Here is a 23,250-nt window from a genome sequence, read left to right as displayed (position 1 = left end):
GGAATGAGAACATACAGCCTCAGGCCATTAGCTGTCACAGTGGCAGTGAGAAGATCCAGGAAGCCTGGCCTCACTATATCCACTCATCCCTGAAGTACCACATGCATTAGTCCTTGGAGAAGAGAGGGAAAGCTGTAGATCTGGGGCCTTGTTCTCCCCCGTGGCCCTGACCCTTCTCATCCCTTCCTCTGGATCAGATGCAGATGGGGAAAGATTTTGAGTAGAAGCCATGCCCACAAAGTCAGAGTCTGGATGTAGGCCATGGGTAACTGTCTATGCTCAAAGTCAGAACTCAGTCAAAACCACCCAGGAAATTCTTTTAGTAGCAAAGACCCCAGCTCAGTCTTGCTTCATGATGCAGGCTCAGGGTTCAGGGTGTAGTGTAGTGATATTTCATTTGTATTTGTATTTTAATAAATAAAACTTGCCTGAAGTTCAGAGAGTAATACAGTCACACTGATCAGCCTTACAGATCAGGCGGTGGTGACACACACACTCGTGGTGACCAGTAGTCACACTAGTTTGCCATAGAAACCAGGCAATAGTGGTGCATGCCTTTAATCCCAGCACTAGAGAGGAATATAAAACGAGAGGAGACAGCTCTCGCTCACAGTCTCATTCTGAGATTCTTAGAGGCAGAATCGCCATTTCAGACTGAGGTAGAAGTAGGAGCCAGTGACTGGCTGCTTTGCTTTTCTGTCCTTCAGGTTGAACCCCAATTTCTGTCTCTGGGTTTCTATTAGCCGTGCTACAGTGTACTCAAAATCAGAGTTCAGCCTGGAGTCAGGATCGGGTCTCACTTTCTCTTGTGACAGAAACAAAACGAGTATAGCCCTGGCTCCCGACAGGCTGCTGTGCACAGGACAGGGTCTGCCTGTGGGTTTGATGAGAACTGCCACCATAAGTCATGTGTTTGAATACTTGGTCCCCAGTGAGATGAACTGTTTGGGAAGTTTAGGAGGTACAGCCTTGTTGCAGGAGGTATGTCACTAGAGATGGGTGTTAAGATCTGAAAAGACCATGCCTCTCCTAGTTAGCTCGCTCTAACTGGTGACTGTGTCTCAATACATGAGCTCTCAGCTGATGCTCCATGCCGTGCCCCGTGCCTGCTGCCGTGCTCCTCAGTCTGATGGTCATGAGTTCTAACCCCCTGGGCTTCTGAATCCCAAAACAAATGCTTTCTCTTATAGTTTCCCTTGGTCACGTTGTTTCGTCACAGCAATAGAAAAGTAAGTAGGACACTCCCATACCAGCGGAGTGCCATGGCGTCCCTCCTTCGGCTCCTTCCTCTTCAGAGGGAGACTGGCAACTGTAGATTAGCTGAAAGAACCAAGTCATGATCAAAACCTCAGTATTTACCATGGGGAACTGAACAGAGGCCCACCCAACTTGTTACCTCCCTCCTGCTCATTCCTCTGTCACTTCTGTGACGTCAAGTGTGTCACTTTTCATCTAAAGTGGGCAATGACAGTGGCCCACTATACAGACTCTCTTGAGGACACAACGAGGTAGCGCACACAAGACATTGAAGGGCTGTGTAACCACAAAAGGATCACCTCCAGGTTCTGACACCCTGGGTGCCTGATTCCTGTTTCCCTAGCAACCCTGTCAATCATGGAGACCTGAAGCCTCAAAAGAAGCCCCAGTGAGGGGAAGAGAAGTGAAAGACCCAACTTGGTCAGGATTCAAGGTTCCTGGCAGGGGCACACCCACAGCTGTTGTCTTAGCCCATGGAAGGCACTCCAGTCCCCAAGCTGTGACTTACAGAGGAGGTCTTGAGTAAGATTTACATTCACTTGGCTGAATATGAACTCGATCACAGGACATATCTGAGAGGCAGAGAGAAAGAAAAGGGGATAGAAAAGGAAAAAAGTGAGACTTTGCTGGAACACACTGCCCAGCCTCCCCAAGCATTTCTAGGAACTTGAAAACAGTTAACTTTAACAATCTAGAACCATGAAATTGCAGCAGCCCAAGACAAAACTCTCCCAGGCTTCTGAGAACCCCCCACCTCAAAATGTCAGAAGTTCAAGATCTGAAGATCCGCCATCCAGAAACTTTATACCCCCGACTCCTTAAACCTTGAACTCTTGAGCCTGGAAATTCAAGATCCTCGGAAGGCTTAAGCCTTTGGGGAGCCCCAATGCCCAGTTCCCTGCAGCTTCTCATTCACAGGTGCTTAAATACAGTCATTTAAATGAAAAGTGTGTTGACTACAGGAAAACATTAGCTTAAAGTGCTCGGGTGGCGCACACGGGTGGAGCACGGATGTGGTAACCAGCTCAAGGCAGCACCTGTGATTTCTGCCTCCTCTCTCTGTAGCCCAATTACTGAGGGTAGAGGAGGTGCCCCCAGCAGGCCTGGCTCTGGGTGCCAAGAACTGGTGACTTACTTGGTTTTGCAGCAGGCTGCTCACTGACTTTGTAAGGAGGCTAGAGACACCATCCAATAATCTGTTGATAAGGGTGCTTCGTCTGGAAAAAAAAGAAGAGATTTGCAAAGCTTGGTCAAGAGTTCAGCGTGACCCAGATAGTCCTCCAGAGGTCATGTGACACACAACTCTCCTCTGCAGACTCATTTGGACTCATCTCAGCTTGTTTCCCAGTGGTCCATGTCAGGAAGGACCATCACTGAACATCTGAGCATCTCATGCCTAAGCAGCTGCTTCCTCAGTGCCTAGATGCTTATCACAACCCTGACACAGCCTCATTCATCCAGCCTCATTTATAGAGCACCAGACTGAGCTTTGGGACACTGGGGAAATAACTAATAAGTTTTTAACCTCTTTTATAAAGAAGTCTCACTGAGGTTGCCTTTCCCCCTTCAACTTTCACCCAGCTGCCATTTCCCAGGGTAGCTCATCCTGAGTGTTTACTGAAGGGAAGGTTTGCTTTCATTGTGTCCTGCTAAGTAGGGTGGTCTGTGTAGGTATCCCCATTTTCCTTAAATTCCCTGATGGACCAAATAGTCCTTGGCCTGCCTTTTCCTCAGGATGTGTTGTAGGAAACAGAGAGCCTGTTCATTTTCACCAAATCCATCTCCAGGGCTCAGAAAAAATGCCTGCCTGGAACATCACAGATATTTGACTAAAAGAAAGAGTGAAGGGGCAAGGAGATAGCCTAGGCCACAAAATATTTGCCTTGTAAGCATGAGGACCCGAGTTTCCGCTCTAGTATTCATATTTTTCAAAAAGGAAGAAGGAAAAGCCAATTGATAACAAACACTTGTAATCCAGCACCATGAAGACAGAAATGGGGAGATTCCTCGGTCATCTTAGCCTATGTGGTGATCTCCAGCCACTGACACATGTGCGTGTGTGCCCACAGGCACTCACCCCATCTCCCAACACACAAAATAAAGAACAGGTACAGTTAAATACACAGTGTGACATCTCGTCTGGTGTCACCCACCTATGACCCCACCACTCAGGAGACAGAGGCAGGGAGGGCTCTGAGATTGAAGCTAACGAGAGCTGTACAGTGAGACCCTGTCACAAAGTATGTATGCACACGGTGACAACAGAAACAAGTACTATGAAGGACAAGGGAATATTCTTATAAGAAAAAGAGAAGAAATCTAGCAAAGGCCCTGAGAGGTGAGAAGATACATTGAGTTCAAGTAAGCTGTTTTATTTAACAAGACTATCTGTGGTAGGAAAACGTTTGCCTGAAGCACAGAACAAAAGCCAGTGGTTCTAAAGGAGAATGAGGGCAGACCAGCCTCAGGAGAGTATTCTTGGCCATGGGTATTCAGACCCAGTGGAACAATATGAGTTCCCTGGATCTGCTTGGCAGACTGTGGTTCTGTCTTTAGTTTGAGATCAGGTCTTTGGTAGAGGGAGGATGGTTGGCCTTAGGACATAGTTATCAAGGCTGGAATCAAGGGCCATCCCTCTATTCATGACCAATCTTCCCAGTCCCAGTCCTTGACTTAAGGGTAATGTTTCCTTCCCCAGACACTGGGTACCTTCACCTCCTCTGACCCCTGTTTGAGTCAAACCTGTATATTAAGCACACAATTAAAAGTGCAGATATGAGTATCAACAGGAATCAGTGATGGAAAATGACAGGATTAGGATGTCAAGATTCCACTCTAGGGATTTTCCTGAGGGTAGAGATTACTTCAGGACAAGCAGAGACCATGCTAGCATCTAATTTTCCAAATGCCTCCCTCTGGAGGTGGATGTAATGTTAACATGTTCAGAAGCATGAGGCACATTGACCCAGCTGAAAGGTACCATAGGCACATGCATAGTATGGCTGGAAAGGTTCATCCTCCTGCCTCAGCAATGGAAAGACATAGTCTATAGACTCAGTGTAGATCTCATGGTTCTTGAGCACTTAGCATGTTCCAGGCTTTAGGCTAAACATGTGTATTTTCTCATGTCTCCATCCCAGAAGGTGATGAGTACAGATTTCTACTGTTCAGACCCACAGATGTGCAAACTGAGGCCGCGAAGATGGATACAGAGTGATGGCGCTGATGGCTGTGGCAGAGTTGACACTTGAGGCTGGTCCTATTGTATATTTTATGATGCTACTTCCCAGGTATATGAATAGGATTAAAGTCAGAGGTCCTAAAGCCCCCCGAGAGCCTGGCTCTACTGAGATGGATGAGCCTTACCTGCCCAACAAGGAAATGGAGATATTGTCGGTATCACTTGAGCATTGCCCTATGCTCAGCGTGGGAAGGCCAGTCTTGGCATCGGTTTGAACACCGAGTGAAGTTGCAAGGTCCAAGGAAATAGAGACGTCAACCATGGATCCAATGATAGGCCTGCAGAAAACAGGAGTCACACCAGGCAGAGGTCTAGAAGGCTCTGCACTGGTTTTCATCTACGAGGGTGGACACAGTGCAGGGTGTCTATGGACAATGTCAGTATCACAACAGTAATGTCAACATGTTACAAATACTCTACAAAACTTACATGTTTAAATTAGACTTCTCTAGGCCATGCATCATTATCACATGCAAGATTTTTAGTTGGCATGAGACAAATAATAAAAATTAATTGCTAACATTGTGTAACACAAATTACCTGTGGGCATTAATTTAAAATATTATATATGGTATAATCCATCTAATCATTATAATGGTTCTAGGAGACAAATCACATTCTTTCTTGAATTCTGAGCATGAAATCCTGGTCACAGAGAGCTGAACAACTTACACAGGATCACACAGCTCATGGCTTCACAAGTGTATCGGATACAAACACCACTTCCCCCATTTTTGATGACTGAGGCCAGAGACTCACACATACTGGGCAAGTGCTCTCTTTGAAGGGTACCCCCCAATCTCTAGAGATTCTGCTACGCAGGTTCTTGACTTGGCCATTTTTCTGTGTCTCTCATTTTAAATGGAAAACTTTAAAAATTGTATCTTACTTATCCAGGAGGTCTAGCCCAAACCTATGAGTTCCAAGTACTGTGAGAGAATCCATCTGAGAAATTAGTCTGGCGTACTTACCACGTTCAGGCAGATTCATGATGTTGACCTCACAACTCCACAAACAAATGTGAGTGAGCACGTAAAACTTAACACACACGAGTGAACACAGGCAACACACACACATTTTGTATCAACATTCATTCACTTAACATGGCATGTTTTCACTAGACTATTTAAAGATTGAGATTTTAGGCCTCCGAGGGTCCTGTCTTTAAGAGATTAGGAAATTTGGGTCAGAGGTCAAAGAGTAACTAGGAATTAAGTGCCTACTTAATATTGTACTCCACCCCCTAATCCAAGTGACATACTCACAGAGTCACAGAGGCATCCAAAACCAGGGGAAGCTTCAGATTGATGCCTTGGAGGTTGGAAGATGGTTCAGCTTGCAAGTTCAGGAAGCTGAGTTTGTTAATTCGCAACCTGCCCAAAATCCACAAATGCCTTCTTGTCATTCCTCCCTGCAGCATTGCAACTCTGCCCATTGCCCTCTGGTCATTCCTCCCTGCAGCCTTGCAACTCAGCCCATCGCCCTCCTGTTCTACCACATCCTGGTCACAAGTGTGAGTCTCTATACTCTCAGGTGCTGTGGACTGAGCCAGGGAAACAATAGTCAGCAGAGACAGAACTTCAACCCAGGACTGTGTGACTCTAAACTTCATGAAGCTTGGGACTAAGGAGCGTGGATTCTAGTTTCCTGTCCCTTGAAGGAACTTGGACTTTTACTCCCAGCTTTCTTTCAAGAAGAGCCGTGTCATTCTTAAAGAAAGGCTTTAGGTACCAAGATACAAACAATCACCTTCAACCTGAAATTACAGAATGTGGGAATCCAGATGTGTAAACTCTCCAAACTGGCCCTGTAGCCCTGGCTCAGACTAACTCAAGCTCTAATGAGCCTTGCCTCAGAAGTCCTCAGCTCTGGGGTGGGAAGACAAAGTTTATCCATTTGACTTTGAAACTGGGTAGTCAGGTAGTCCTTTTTCTGGGAGCAAAGAAGCACCGACTCACCCGTAACCATTCTGAGATGAAAAGGGGTTTAATTTGCTGAGGTCCAATGAGTTCAAAGCTCCTAGAATGTTGTTCTTGGCTAATGCCCAATCCGTGGTTTTCTGAAGAGATCCCACATCTAGGTTCTGAAGGACATCTGTCAAAACAGTCATCAATGAGTGCCTGCACCACTAGGGAAGGAGCTCCCATCCTCCTGGCCTCAGGGAAGTCAGTTTCCCTGTGCTGTGGCAATCAGTCTCTGCATCAGGTCAGTGAGGGAGGGATTGCCACCATCTCCACTGTGCAGAAGAGAAACCCGAGACTCCTACGGTTAGGAAATGTGTCCACAGAGATGGCTCCATCCATTAGGTTGTCCTAATACTAATACATATTGAGCATTTATCAAAAAAAAGCAATCAAGAAGTTGAAGTTGATTGTGTATACCTGTTTTCAGGGATGACTTAAGGATCTGTCCCTTTTAGTGAGATGCTCACAAGGGTTTGAAAGACTTAATCAAGCAATTGAGAGAATAAACTAAGAAATGGAATAATCTAGAACCAAGAGAAAACATAGAGGGAGAATACTGCTCCAGCCAGTAAAAATGAAAAACAGGTATTCCCAAAGACTGATTGGAATCAGGCCCAGAGAAAATAAATTGACATCGGAGGAAGAGGGCAAAGCATCCTAACAGAAGATCGCAGAGAACAGCTAGGGAATTAATGAAATGAATGGCGTGTGCCAGAGGCGTGTGTAAAGTGTGAGGGATGATTGTGCAGAAAATTATCTCTACTGTGAAAGCAAGTTATCCCAGCTTAGGGACAAACAAAATGAAACAACAACAATCCCTTACTTTCAAGAGGACACACGGCTTAAAATGCTGCCTTGGAATATTTATTGTAACACAATAATGCTACTAATTTCTCCACATTTTGTAACCTGTTTCATTTCTTTGTGTGGAAAGCATTTGGATCAGAAACTTGGTGTTGTATATGTTTTGTCCCAGTTTTACCGTGATGTTTCAGCTCATTCTCCAGCTTTAGCTGCTGAAATGAAATTGCACAACCGTGAAGACTAAGATTAACCTTTGTTTCTGAAGACAGCTTTCCTGTCTGTACTGAGTATCTTTTCCACGGAAAATATTTCACTTCTTCCTTTAAGAATGCTTGTAATGTGTGTGTGTGTGCACATGTTTGTGTATGTGTGCATATGTGCATGCATGCGTGTGTGTGTGCTTGATTTTCTTAAAGAAAAGTATTCATATATGACCATACACTCTCTGTGTTCTCCATGCAGTCATGAGACTGGAGAGATGGCTCAGCATTAGAGAACTTGCTGCTTTTGCAAAAGACCAGAGTACTATTCCCAACACCCATGTTGAATGGCTCATAACTATGTGTACCTCATGGGGATCTGACACCCTTTTCTGGCTTCTGGGGGCACACAGACAGATATATACAGAGGGACACATACATACAATTGAAAATAAATATTAAGAACACTTTTAGTCACACAGATATAAACACAATAATTCTACTTGGCTCTGTGCTGACAGAATCTACCTAAGATAATGATGCAGCTAGCATTGCTTAGACAACTCCATCTTGCCATACAACTCCCTAGGTAACCTTGAATCTGACACCCTTTTCTCTCTGCTGCAGTTCCCCAGCTGTGGAATGTGAGGATGGCTCTTAGGTAACTTTCATCTTTGAAAGTTACCTAAGCATTGGCAAGGTTTGAAGGTAGTGTGTGCAGAGCTTTCCTGTCCCTATAGGAACTGCTTGTTCGTTAACCCAGTTCTTCTACGGCAGAGAACAGAGGCGCAATTAAGTAAAAAGTTAAGAAGTTTATGAACATCCAAGCTAGGTGGGTTGATGTCACTTCCAGCCAGTCAATGAAGACCAATAAGAAAATGTCAAACTAACTACAGAAACATATTCTAATAATTTTGATACACACTATAGTTAAAACGCACAAACCAGTAGTAAAGATGAGAAAAATGAGAGGATGATTAGTGTAGTAGGAAGACCGCTTGTTCATTTCCTGGCTGCCCAGACTCCGGAAATAACCGCACAGAAACTGTATTAATTAAATCTCTGTTTGGTCCATTAGCTCTAACTTCTTATTGGCTAACTCTTACATATTAATTTAACCCATTTCTATTAGTTTATATTTTACCACAAGGCTCATGGCCTACCAGCAAGGTTCTAGCGTGTCTATCTCCAGCAGCAGCTCCATGGCTTTTTCCCTGACTCTGCCTTCTTTCTCCCAGCATTCAGTTTAGTTTTCCCCACCTAGTTCTGTTCTACACTATCAGCCAAGCCAGTTTCTTTATTAACCAATGGTATTCACAGCATACAGAGGGAAATCCCACAACAGGTTAGGATTAGGGAAATGGAAAGTGAGATGAGTTCCATCTGCTCATCTCTGATAATAGCAAACCAGTTAATGCTGTCCATATTAGTGCTTAAAATGAAGCAGGGTTGGGGGACAGGCTCCCACAGATTGCTAGAGAAAGTGGGATAAGTACCATTACTTAAGATGTACATACTATTTAAAATTTTGAAATCTCATTATGGTGAATTTATTCTGTATATATATTGGCAAGACTCTATTAGGATGTAATGTCATGGCACTGTTTATTTCTTATATGATAAGTAAGTGCTGTACATTTCTCAGTAAGATGCCCATAGAAGACAACACTGCCTCCTCCCAGCAGCCTCTGCTATTGCAGGCATAGTGTTTATTAGGGCTACTCCGAGGACCAGCAGGCAGATGGGACCTATATTGACTCACCTCCAACAGTACTTGCAACGTCCAAATCCTTCACAACTTTTCCAACGTCCAAATCCTTCACAACTTTTCCAACGTCCAAATCCTTCACAACATTTCCAACGTCTAAATCCTTCACAGCATTTCCAACGTCCAAATCCTTCACAACATTTCCTAAGTCACCCAAAAGTGAGTCTGAGGTTCCAATGAGCAGACCACAGAGGACAACAAGGCTCCCGAGTTGGAACATCTTTGATGCTGATACCTGGATGGTAATAGAAGGAAGAAGAGTGAACAGGAACCTACAGTGAACTCCTGTTCATCTCCTACTTAACCTTCCTACAAGGCAGACATGATTCTGTTCACAATAGGTAAGAAATAAAACCAGCAGAGATGCCCACCCTCAGAAGAGGATAGAGAAAGTGAGACCAAGTACACAATGGAATTTTATTCTGTCATAACAAAAAAAATGAAATCATGGAATTGGAGCCATTGTGCTTAGCAAAATTGGCCAGATTCAGAAAGGTAAACACCCTATTTTCTGCCACATGCAAATGAGTTTCCAGTTTGTGTATGTATGTTTGTATACATATGTGTGTGCGTTGACTGTGTGAGGTCATAAAATAAGGAGACTATGAGAGGAAAAGAAAAAATCTTGAGGGAAGAGAAGATGGGGGAAAGAGCTTGTAATACACATGACATGAAGGTAAAAGGAGGAGGAAGCCATTAGCAAGGAGTGGGGATGGGAATGACAGCAGGGGAGGGAAAGAGACAAGAACTGAGTATGTAGGAAAAAGCCACAGTAAGCCCATCAATTTGTATGGTGAATTTAAAAAGTTATAAACATAATTAAATACAATTATAACTTAATAAAATAAGGAAGCAGGGCAGGGAAGGTAGAGAAACTTTAGAGACACGGTCAGGGAGTAGAGGGTGGGGCTTGGAAAACCAATCAACTCTAGCCTTTGCTCTTTATGCACGGGACCTTTGTGCTTGCTGCCTTCTCTGAAATAGATTTCCTCTCCATTTTGCCGTCTAAATCTGTTTTGTAGAGTCAGTGAAACTTCACACCTTTCATGAAGCTAATTCCAGGTCCCTCCCCAGAAACCAGATTGAGGCTCCCACTACCATGACTCCACCAAGCTTGGTACAACACTATCTTTAAGGAAATAAGTACGGCTTGTGTCACCATTAAGCCTAGACCCCGGTAAGAAGCCTTTCTCCATACACTAAGACAAGTCATTGATGAATAAAATCTGAACAGTAAACAGAACCCACAAGAACCTAGGCTGTCACTAGTCTGACACAATGTCATCTGTGTCTTCAAATTTGTTAGAGTCTAAACTTCCCTGACACAAACAGTGTCTTCCTTCTGCTTCTTGCCCCCAAAGCCTCCTGCAACCTCTGGCATAGGGGTCACTCTAGGAGAACTCATACTCACAGATCGGAGAAGGATGCACAGGGAATGCTTGCTTCTCTCTAGGGTTGCAGGGGTGACAGTGGCCCTTATATTGTGATGGCAGGATGGGATGCAACCCCAGTTTCTAGGATAGTTCAAGGAGACTCCAACGAAAATACCTAAGGTTAGCCAAGTTATTCCAACCCAAAGGTCACCCAGGATGCTTGAGTGGCAGTGACGGACCTTGTGCCAACACTAAGGCCCCAAGTTGTTGAACCTGAGGCCGCCAACAAGGGGTAACAACAATTCAGTAAGTGCTGGGAAGAAGACTCAGAATGTATCCATGGAAGAATACTCTGTTGAGAAGGCTCCTAGTGTTTGTCAAGGCTAGCCCATAATTTGATAACTCATAGAGGAGAAACCACCAGCTTTGGTTGATCGATGAGCACAGTAGAATTGTGGCTCTCATGTTGCTCTACCCACCCTCCCAGGCACGCTCCCTCTCTCTGAGTGCTCCAGTCATCCCCCTGAGCAGAGTCAGCCACTGTGGTGCTTTCTGTTAGAGGCAATAACCAAGTTCCTCTTTCATCTTGCTGACAGAATTATGTCTATTATAAACCAGCTGCCGATGCGATTTTGTTTAATCTACCCTCAAGGTGATTATTTCTCTGAGTAGAAAATACCAACAGCTACAAATTAAAAGGAGAAAAATAAGTGAGTTCACGACCATGGCGAGTGTTTCTTCCTTACAGAGCCAACAAGGATGGTTGAATGATTGACCAATATCAGCCATGTTTATAGTGTGACTGTGTGACTGTGTTACCATTGGGCAGGAGGTAGATGATGTGTGAATGTACGAGTCAGGATGCTTGTGGCCTGAGAGGGAGGAATCCAGTTCCTCTGATTTAAGAGAATAAGCCAAGGAAGTTAGGGAGAACTGATTTGAGATGAAAGCTCACAATCTTTAACTGGTGTTGCAAGGAAGTGCTTGTTCGTCCCGGCCACCCAGAACTGAAATAATCGCACAGAAACTGTATTAATTAAATTACTGCTTGGCCCATTAGCTCTAGCTTCTTATTGGCTAACTTTACATATTACTTTAACCCGTTTCTAATAATCTGCGCATTACCACGAGGTCATAGGCTACCAGCAAGGTTTCAGCATGTCTATCTCTGGCAGCGGATCCATGGCATCCCTCTTGGCCCTTCTTTGTCCCAGCATTCAGTTCCGTCTTGCCTGCCGACCTAAGTTCTGCCCTATCAACAGGCCAAGGCAGTTTCTTTATTCATTAATGCTAATCACAGCACACAGAGGGGACTCCGATATCACCTCCCCTTTTCTATTTAAATAAAAAGGAAGGTTTTTAACTTTAATATAGTAAAATTACACATAACAAAACAGTTATCAAGCAAAAATTACAGTTACAATATTTCTATTTACTTAATCTTTTATCATAACTAAGGAAAACTATAACTATAACTATCTATCTATTCTTCAACTCTATCAAAGACTCCAGAAGGATACAATATTACCTAAGTAAATAGGAAGTGCATTGTAAGCAACTTTCTTTATTATTATTATTATTATTATTACAAATTTTCACCTCCTCCCCTCCTCCCATTTCCCTTCTCCTCCCCCCATTTCCTCTCCCCCACTCTCCAGTCCAAAGAGCAGTCAGGGTTCCCTGCCCTGTGGGAAGTCCAAGGTCCTCCCCCCTCCATCCAGGTCTAGGAAGGTGAGGATCCAAACAGACTAGGTTCCCACAAAGCCAGTACATGGAGTAGAATCAAAACCCAGTGCCATTGTCCTTGGCTTCTCAGTCAGCCCTCATTGTCAGCCACGTTCAGAGAGAGTGGTTTGATCACATGCTCCATCAGTCCCAGTCCAGCTGGCCTTGGTGAGTTCCCATTAGATCGGCCCCACCATCACAGTGGGTGGGCGCACCCCTTGCGGCCCTGACTTCCTTGCTCATGTTCTCTCTCCTTCTGCTCCTCATTTGGACCTTGGGAGCTCAGTCCAGTGTTCCAATATGGGTCTCTGTCTCTATCTCCATCCATCGCCAGATGAAGGTTCTATGGTGATATGCAAGATATTCATCAGTGTGGCTATAGTATAGGGCCAGTTCAGGCTCCCTCTCCTCAGCTGCTCAAGGAACAAGCTGGGGACATCTCCTTGGACACCTGGGAACCCTTCTAGAGTCCAGTCTCTTGCCAACCATCAAATGTCTCCCTTAATTAAGATATATACATATATACTTCCCTGCTCCCATATCCACTCCTCCTCCATCCCAACTGTCCCATTCCCCCACGCTCTCCCCATCTTCCCCTTCTCACTCCTCTCTCTCTATCTCTCCTTACCCCCGTCCCACCCCCACGCCCAAGCTCTCTATTTTTGCTTGGAAATCTTGTATACTTCCAATATCCAGGAGGATAACTACATGGTTTTTTGGGGGGGGGGGTTCACCTTCTATTTAGCTTCTCTAGGATCATCACACCTGTCAGAATGGCTAAAGTCAAAAACATCAATGATAGCCTTTGCTGGAGAGGATGTGGAGTAAGGGGAACACTCATCCATTGCTGGTGGAAATGTAAACTTGTGCAACCACTTTGGAAAACAGTATGGTGGTTTCTCAGGAAATTCGGGATCAACCTACCCCAGGATCCAGCAATACCACTCCTGAGAATATACCCAAGAGATGCCCTATCATATTACAAAAGCATTTGTTCAACTATGTTCATAGCAGCATTATTTGTAATAGCCAGAACCTGGAAACAACCTAGATGCCCCTCAATGGAAGAATGGATAAAGAAAGTGTGGAATATATATGCATTAGAGTACTACTCAGCGGTAAAAAACAATGACATCTTGAATTTTGCATGCATATGGATGGAAATAGAGAACACTATCCTGAGTGAGGTAACCCAGACCCAAAAAGATGAATATGGTATGTACTCACTCATTAGTGGATTTTAGCCATAAATAAAGGACATTGAGCCTATAATTCATGATCCTAGAGAAGCTAAGTAAGCAACTTTCAAAACTCTAGAATTGACAGATATCTCGCTACCTGGGCAGTCACCACAGTTCTTCTGTACTGTTGGGGCATCCATCTTCAGCATACAGGTCTATAGTATCCATTAGACTTTTCCACAAAGCAGGAAATTTCAAAGACAGTTCTGCCTCTATTGCAGTTTGCAGTCACTTTCTTCTGTATCCTGCAGAAAGTCTCACAGGCTCTTTCATGAAGCAGGAACCCCCAAATGGTGTAGGATGTGTTGCTTTCATTGGTTGAATAAAGAGACTGCCTTGGCCTTTTGATAGGGCAGAAACTTAGGTAGGTGGAAAAGGCAGAGCTGGATGCTGGGAAGGAGAGCAGAGTCAGGCAGACGCCATGCTTCTCCTGCCTAAGACGGACACGGGTTAGATTCGTGCCGGTAAGCCACGACCTCGTGGTGACATACAGATTAGTAGAAATGGGTTGAATCAAGATGTGAGAGTTAGCTGTAAGAGGCTAGAGATTATGGGCCAAGCAGTAATTTAATTAATACAGTTTCTGTGTAATTATTTTGGTTGTAAGCTAGCCGGGCGGGACGGAACAAAGGGGCCCCTCGCTCAATACTACACCCGAAGGATCGTCTCACCGTTAGGCGAGTTCAGCAGTCATTTCTCTATGGATCCTGCATGTCCAGTTCATCTAACAAACTCCAAAAGGAGCCTCTTCAATGCCCACCTTCCTTTTGAAGTAGACTGGTGCTGCCAGGAGCAGATGTGTCTCACTGTCATAAAATATCCTAAAGTTTTAAAACATCTAAATGCCATATTCTTGAGAGATGGGTCAGTGGGAGAGGTACTTGCTCCACAGGCCTAATGACCAATGCTTGTTCTCCAGAGTCCACAGAATGGCGGAAAGAGGAAGCAATTCTTGATGGTTATCCTTTGAGCTCAATGGGTATATAGTCACACATGTATCTGCACTCACACATGAACATCATACGCACACAAGCACAAAATAATAGAAACAAAAATAAAAGACTTATGTCATTGTGGACTCTGACAGAAGTTGGTATATGGCTCCCTAGTGGCAGAAATAGTTGAACAATAGGATTCAAGGGTGACCTCCATCTCATATCTGGTGAGCTCCATCTCACATCTGGTGAGCTCACCCCACTATGAATTTCAGATCCCCAGCTCTACCTCCAAACCCTGTGGCTGTGTGGCTCATGTGCACAGCTCTTCAGAGTGTGGACTGCAGAAGCACAAGCCTCTTTAGGCAGACAATTGGCAATGATTTCTGCCCTTTATTTGCCACCGGGAACTGTCTTGCTTCATCTTGTTCTACCTCCCAATGACCTTGAAGGAGGTTCAGACAGGAAGGGGCTTTGGTGAGATGGGAAGGCAGGGTCTTGCCCCAACAGAACGCAGTCTCCTGGGGTCAGCAGTGATCAGTACTCTTCCTAGAGATAGATATAGCCATTTGCCGGCTATCTGACCTTCAGGTTAGATACACTTCTTTCCTGAGCCTGCAAGTCATTAGGAGGCAGATTTGAGAGCCTTGATAGCCTCATTTTCCAGTGGAAAAAAACAGATTTCTGAAAGGCCCACAGGTGTAAGGTCATACAAGGACAGCAATCCAGTGCCTGGGTCTTTCCTACATCAGACTGCAGCCAGTTGGCAGGGCAGGACTGTTCCTAGGCCTGTATGTCCTGTTTTCCACAGGTCCCATTGTTTGAATTGGTCACCAAGCCCTGAGGCCATCTCAAGCCAGAATAACAGAGAAACGAGTGGGGTGGTGGTGGGGGGTGGTGGGAGCAGCACAGAGCTGGGACACTGTGACTTGGCAAGCCCAGCAAAGGGTATTATGACCTTGTGATTCTGATAGTTACGGTAATCATAGTTCTACTGTGGCCTTGATATGTCTCGCTTCTGTATGCAAAACTCCTTCCTGTCTCCCTGTCACCGTGTTCCACAAACTGTTCCCAGTTGAGATGAGGGTCATGCTGAAATCTCCTTTAGAGGGTTTTTTTTCCCATCCCAGCAACACAGCCTGGGGTGATGGATTTGGAGTGGTGACCTCAGGCCTGTTGATGGGTCAGCCCTAGTTCACCAGCCCTAGTTCACCTAGGTTAACTAACAACTTGTACCTAGATGTTTTTGGAATTATATGAAGGGGAGTGACTGGGGCATCATGAGGGTGGTGAGGGGACTTTGAGGGATCAGATCAAAGCTTGTCACTGGGACCAGGAGGACCTGGGTTCAAATCACTCCTTCCACTGCTTGGCCGTGTGACCTGGGATGGGACTTCTTCCTTCTCTGTGAAGAGGAACTGGAAACTGCACCTCACCTCCCTGCTGTTCACGTGCAGAGAAAACAGGTGAGAAACACATGTGAATGTGCTCACACTGGGCTGGCTGCACACACAGCTGACAGTACTGTCTGCAGTTACGTTACATAGCTCACATAAGGGGCTCTTGTTGGGGAGAGTTTGGACTGTCCGAGGCCATCCCAGGTCTATGCTGGCTGCTCTGAGTTACCTTGGGAAAAAATATCCCTCTTTGTATACAGGAAGTCTTCTAGAATGTAAAGTACTTTTCTGCTGGGGACAAAAACTGGGCCCATAAGGGTCGTGGAATAAATTTCTCATTGAAAATATTCAGTGAGGCATTAAGGATTATCTGTCCCAGGCTAGGATTTCCTATCCCTGACATGACTGCTAATCCCAGTCATTGCGACTTCCTGGTCCCAATGATTCCAGCACTTAAGCAATGAGCTGGTATTTGTTCCCAAACACATCTCAGCTCCCTGTCTGTAAAAGGCTACTGAGACCAGAGAGGCCAAGCTGTAGTACTGGGGCCACACAAGAACCAGGATAGGCTGAAGTTTAGGGGCTCTGCTCCCTAGACTTTCCTTGCCTATAAGGACAGAACAGCCCCCAGACCCTCCTCGCAGGACAGAAGAAGCTATCCTAAAACACCGCACACCAATGCAATGTCCTTTTGCATTTTGCCTGAAACACCATCCACCAATGCAATGTCCTTTTGCACTTTTGCAAGTTCTCTATTGCTGAGCTACAACTCAGCTGCAATGTTTTTTAGAAAGGAGGAAGAGAGAGACTGAGGCAGAGAGAGGCAGAGAAAGAAAGATAATTCATCTGCTCTACCCCAGTTCTCACATTAGAGCCACCAGCAGGGACGTCTTTGCACATAAGATAAACAAAAGTAACAGAAAATCAAGCACATACAATTTTATCACAACTAAAAGCAGCACTTGGTTAAACTCTATAATCTTAGAGTCTAAAGATTTTCACTTAACTTTCAGGAATGCCAATCTTGCATGGTGAAATATTATTTATACACATAAAACATTGGGCTTAGAGAGATGGCTCAGCAGCAAGGAGCCTTTACTGCTTTGCAAAGGTGCAGGATTTGATTCCCAGGACCCATAATACAGTTCAGAACTGCTTGTAACTTCCTGTCCCAGGGGATTTCAAACTCTCCTCTGATCTCCTCAGGGAACTGCACACACATGATGCACATAAACACATGCAAACAAAGACACTTACACATAAAATAAATACATCTTAAAAACAAACACAAAGACGTTGCCCTGGTCTTGAATTTGGGTTACAAAAAGCCCTTCAGGCCTTGGCTTGGAAGATGGGAACTAACCAAAGGTCTTGCCCACTCTCAACCAGGATTTGATTCTTCTTGTGTTGTGGATTGTTCTTTGAGCATTTGCTGAAAGCTCTCAAAGAAACCAGAAAGTTGACCTAGAAAGACTTTTTAGGTGGATCTGTGTCCTCCGAGCTTCTGGATAGCTAAGTGTCTTGCTTTTTCCGTCTTTGTCTTTAGAGCTGGAACCTGAGCTACAGTTGGGGACAACTGTTTGTGGGAGAAAAGAAGGGTGAAAGAAAAGAAAAAGCAAGGTGATAAAATGGAGGGGGGAAGGAGAGATTGACAGGGAGCATATGAGGAAGGAAAGTAGAGAGTGAAGGAAAAGAAGAAGGAAGAGCTATTGAAATGAAGAAGAGGAAGAAGAGATAGTGAAAGGGGGCAAGTAGAAACTGAGTAAGAGACAATGAGAGTGGGAACAGCTGTGTCCTGAGAGTAATGATGCTAAGGGTTGGACCCCACTGTTATTGGACTCTCTTTATCTTCCATGGGGTCCTGACAGTTTATTGCCCATGACGGACTGGTTAGCTGCTCCCACAGGGAGGATAGGGTGGGTGGCCCCTAGCCATGGCCAGCTGATTGCTGGCCTTCATGAACTTGACTCAAGGTTTTTGTCCTATAATCACTGTATCACCTTCCAGGTCCTTCCTGGGGCACTGAACCTGCCTTTATGCATCTGTCTGTTCTTTCTTCCATTTGTTCATCCCAATGTGTCCTACACTGGAACCCCTGATCCTCTTGATAACTGTATGCCAGCTTCTACTAGATGCTGGTATTGCGTTGGAGTCAATGATGAAAACTCTAAGTTCTTGTCACTATGGGGCCCTTTCAGGACAGTCAATGAGTCCCAGTAGTCAGCTTTCCACTGAAGGTAAGCTCCCGAGTCTATCTAGCACCCTGTCTCCATAGAAGAGGAGAACAGTGATGGAGAAGGGTCATTGTGTAGAGGTGAACAGCCAGACAGAAAGACAAACACTGTGCAACCTTACATACAGGTATGATCTGAAAATGACAGCACTCAAATACATAGAGAACAAAATGGGGGTTACATGGGCAGAGAACAAAATGTTGGATGCCAGGGCAAAGGTGTGGATGGGAAATCAGAAATGGAGATTAGAAGACAAAATCCCAGGTCTGTGGGATGTGCAGGTCTAGCTATGTAGTGTACCATAAGAGGTAACAAGATTCCATTCCAGGTGGGAGTTGTTTAAGGCAAAATGTCCTCACACTCACAGCACTAGAGAAACCAAATGTTTTATTAACACATTGTTGCTGTGGGATAACCATTCTGTATACTTAAATATATGTTGTTCTCATTGGTTGATAATAAAAGCTTCTTTGGCCTATAGCAAGGCAGAATATAGCTAGACGGGAAAGCCCAACTGAATACAGGAAGAAAGAAGGGTGGAGTCAAGAGATTTGAGCAGCTCACCAAGAAACAGCATGCCAACAGACCAGTAAAGGCCATGTCCACATGGCAATGCATAGATTAATAGAAATAGGTTAGTTTAAATGTAAGAGCTAGTTAGTAATAAACCTAAATAATAGGTAAAATAGTCTGCTTTATTATGCTTTACCAACATACACTAAGCTAAGCTACCTCAGCAGTTGTGGTGATATTTTGTTTGTGCTGTAACAAATAAAATTTGGCTGAAGATCGGAGTGTGGAGTTAGCCACACTATCTAGGTGAATGACATCTTGAATTTGCTGAAACAGTATTTTAACTTGACAGTTACTAGTTCCAATGCAGGGAAGAGCTTTAAAGATGTAATGACTGTCAGTATATAAAATAAATGCATCATTTGCAGAATTTTAGCTTCTCTAGCCAGCCAGCAGGCAAGTCTCCGGCAGGTAGGCTTTCTCCAACAGCCCTACCCCATCAATTAGACCCTATAAACTTCAAGTCCCACTCTGCCTCCAAACCCTTCTATAACCTCAGAGGAACTCTAAAGCACAGGCTACAACTACACAGAGAGGACCAAGAGAGTAACTGAAGCACAGGCTGTGATTGTACAGAGTGGACTAAGAGAGTAAACCAAGAGAGCTGGCCAAAAGAGACCTCAGCAGCTCACTGAGACATAGACAGGGACATTACAGAGCAGACCAAGAACAGTTCCCAAACACACAGACAGCAACTGCAAAAATTGGATCAAGAGGCAAAGACACTGCCAGCACCAATTGGAGAAAAAGATGGATAGGTGCCAATGTATGAATTTATTTAACAACCTAAAAAGAAACATGGTAATACCAGAACCCAGTGGTCATACATCAGAAAGACTGGATCATGCTAACCCAGAAGAAGCAGTAGAAAATGGTTTTAAATGTAAATCTATGAGGATGATGGAGGTTTTTAAAGAGGAAATGAAAAGTTCCCTTAAAGAAATGGAAGAAGAGAGAAACAAAAAATTGGAAGAAATAAATAAATTTCTTAAAGGAAACCAAGAATAAGCAATCAAACAGGTGAAGCAAACAATTCAAATAGTTCAAGACTGAAGACTGAAAGAGAGGCAATAAAGAAAACACAAACTGAAGGAATGCTGGAGATGGAAAATCTGGGTAAATGAATGGGAACTACAGAGGCAAGCATAAGCAACAGAATACAAAAGATGGAAGAGAGAATCTCAGGTGGAAGATACAGTAAAGAAAATAGATCCATTGGTTAAAGAAAACATTAAATCCAAAATATCTTAACACAAAACATTCAGGAAATCTGGGACATCATTAAAAAAAAACCAAACCTAAGAATAATAGGGATAGATGAAGAACTCCTGCTCAAAGACACAGAAAATATATTCAACAAAATCATAGAAGAAAATTTTCCCAATTTAAAAAAGGACATCCCTATGAAGGTACAAGAAGCTTACAGAACACCAAATATACTGGATCAAAGAATTAAAAAAACTCCCCCTGCCATATAATAATCAAAACACAAAACATACAGAATAAAGAATTTTAAGAGCTGCAAAGGAAAAAGGCCAAGTAACGCATAAAGGCAGACCTATCAGAATTACACCCAACTGCTCAATGGAAACCATGAAAGTCAGAAGGTCCTGGACAGATGTGCTGCAGATACTAAGAGACCATGGATACAAGCCCAGATTACTATACCCAGTAAAGTTTTCAATCAGCATCAGTGGAGAAAACAAGATATTCTGTGAAAAAACCAGATTAATCAATACCTATTAACAAATCCAGCCCGACAGGAAAGTACTAGAATGAAAATTCCAACCCAAGGAAGGTAACTGCACCCACAATAACACAGGCAACAGATAACCTCACACCAGCAAACCCCAAAGAAGGGAAACACACAAACACTACCAATAAAAAATAACAAGAATTAACAATCACTGGTCATGAATATCTCTTAATATCAGTGAACTCAATTCACCTATAAAAAGACATGGCTAAGAGAACAGATATAAAAGCAGGAATCATCCTTCTGTTGTACACAAGAAACACACCTCAACCTCAAAGACAGATACAACCTCAGAGTAAAGAGTTGGGAAAAGATTTTCCAATTAAAAGCACCTAAGAAACAAACTGGTATAGATATCCTAATGTCTAACAAAATAGACTTCAAACAAAATCAATCAGAAAAGATGGAGAAAGATACTTTATACTCATCAAAACAAAGATCCATCAAGATGAAGTCTCAGTCTTGAACATCTATGCTCCAAATGCAAGAGCACCCACTGTTGGGGACTGTGGATCCCCAAGCCCTGAATTTCCTGTGACCCCTGCCTGCCAGAGTAAACAATTTGTTTTTCTATGTTTGCAGCTGCTCTGAGCAAACAACTTGTTTTACAGCTGCTCTGAGCATGAGCGTTCCTGATGGCAGGGGAGTGGTTTCTGGTGGGCTTGCAGCTGAGAGTTAGGGCATGACTATTAGTCAGGGAAAAGCACTATATAAGCTGGAACACAATAAAGAGGGCATTCTTGGAGTATTCTTGGTGTTACCCATGTCTCTGTGTCTCTGTGTGTCTGTGTGTGTTTCAATCTCCAGGCCCTTGCCCAGCTCGTGAATTGTACAGTAGCACGTAGCACAGAGAGCAGGCATTGTGCTATAACCCACATGTGTAAAAGAAATATTAGTAAAGCTTAAATTATACATCAAACCCCACACACTAATAATAGGAGACTCCAACACTGCACTCTTCCCAATGGACAGGTAAACCAGACAGAAACTTAACAGATATAAGAGAATCAACAGATGTCATGACTCAAGTAGACTTAACAGATATCTACAGAACATTTCACCCAAACACAAAAAAATACACCTTCTTCTCAGCACCTCATGGAACTTTCTCAAATATTGACCACATACTCAGCAACAAAGCAAATCTAAACAGATACAAAAAAAATTGGAATAACCCCCTGTATCTTATCGGATCACTGTGGTTTAAAGTTAGAATTTAACAATAACACGAATTGGAGAAAGCCTACAATCTTATGGAAATTGAACAGTGCTCAATGGAACCACCCCTGAGTCAAGGAAGAAATAAAGCAAGAAATTTAAGGCTTCCTAGAATTCAACAAAAATGAAGGTACAACGTGTGCAAACCTATGGGATGCTAAGAAAGCAGTGCTAAGAGGAAAGTCCATAGCACTAAGTGCCTGCGTAAAGAAAGTGGAGAAATCTCACACTAGCGACTTACCAGCACATCTGGAAGCCCTAGATCAAAAGAAGCAGACTCACCTGGGAGGAGTAGACAACAGAAAATATCCAAATTGAGGCTGAAATCAGTAAAATAGAAAAAGAAAACAATACAAAGAATTAATGAAACAAATAGCTGTTTCTTTGAGAAAATCAAGATAGACAAACCCTTATCCAAACTAATCAAAAGGCAGAGAGAGAACATCCGAATTAACAAAATCAGAAATGAAAAGGGAGACATAACAATAGACACCAAGGAAATCCAGAGAATTGTTAGTACAAAAACCTGAACTCCACAATTGGAAAATGTAAAAAAAATGGACAATTTTCTGGATAGATACCACATACCAAAATTAAATTAAGACCACTTGGACAATTTAACTAGACCTATAACCTGCAAGAAAATAGAAGATGTCGTCAAAAACTAAAATTATACAATGGAAAAAAGAAAGCATCTTCAACAAATGGGGCTGGCATAGTTGAATGCCAACATGTAGAAGAATACAAATAAACTCATATCTATCCCCATGCACAAAGCTCAAGTCCAAATGGATTAAAGAACTCAATATAAATCTGACCACAAAGAACCTGGTAGAAGAAAAAGTGGGAAGTAGCCTTCAATGTATGGGTACAGGAGACCACTTCCTAAATGTAACACCAGTAGCACAGACACTGAGAGCAACAATAAATAAATGGGACCTCCTGAAACTGTCAATAAAACAAAAAGGCAGCCTACTGGATAGGAAAGGATCTTTATCAACCCCACATCAGACAGAGAACTGATCTCCAAAATATATAAAGAACTCAAGAAATTAGACATCAAAATCTCAAATAATCCAATTTAAAAATGGGATAGAGATCTAAACAGAGAATTCTCAACAGAAGAATCTCAAATGTCCAAAAGATACTTAAGGGAATGTTCAACATTCTTAGCTATCAGGGAAATGCAAATCAAAACAACTCTGAGATACCATCTTACACCTGTCAAAATGGCTAAGATCAAAAACACCAATGGTAGCTTTTGCTGGAGAGGATGTGGAGTAAGGGGGATACTCCTCCATTGCTGGTGGAAATGCAAACTTGTACAACCACTCTGAAAGTCAGTATGGCAGTTTCTCAGAAAATTGGGAATCAACCTACCCCAAGACCCGGCAATACCACTCTTGGGCATATACCCAAAGGATGCTCAATTATACTACAAGGACATTTATTCAACTATGTTCATAGCAGCATTTTTTGTAATTGCCAGAACCTGGAAACAACCTAGATGCCCTTAAACTGAAGAATAGATAAAGAAAACATGGTACATTTACACAATGAAGTA

General features: G+C 43.4%; 1 protein-coding gene across 1 annotated transcript; it reads right to left on the bottom strand.

The window, feature by feature from the left end:
• Positions 1-1,230: 1,230 nt before the first annotated feature.
• Bpifa2 (BPI fold containing family A member 2) lies at positions 1,231-10,765 on the bottom strand. The gene is made up of 8 exons (XM_075963899.1): positions 10,646-10,765; positions 9,229-9,469; positions 6,457-6,592; positions 5,764-5,871; positions 4,624-4,776; positions 2,393-2,474; positions 1,766-1,829; positions 1,231-1,320 (listed from the first exon to the last, which is right to left on the bottom strand). The coding sequence occupies exons 2-8, from the start codon at positions 9,452-9,454 to the stop codon at positions 1,292-1,294; spliced, it is 798 nt and encodes a 265-aa protein (XP_075820014.1). The 5' UTR covers positions 9,455-9,469; positions 10,646-10,765; the 3' UTR covers positions 1,231-1,291.
• Between the last annotated feature and the right edge of the window lie 12,485 nt (positions 10,766-23,250).

This window comes from Microtus pennsylvanicus, chromosome 2 (assembly GCF_037038515.1).
Source record: "Microtus pennsylvanicus isolate mMicPen1 chromosome 2, mMicPen1.hap1, whole genome shotgun sequence".
Taxonomy (NCBI): Eukaryota; Metazoa; Chordata; class Mammalia; order Rodentia; family Cricetidae; genus Microtus; species Microtus pennsylvanicus.
Note: the sequence above shows the minus strand (reverse complement) of the source record. Positions and strands in the feature narration are given on the sequence as shown.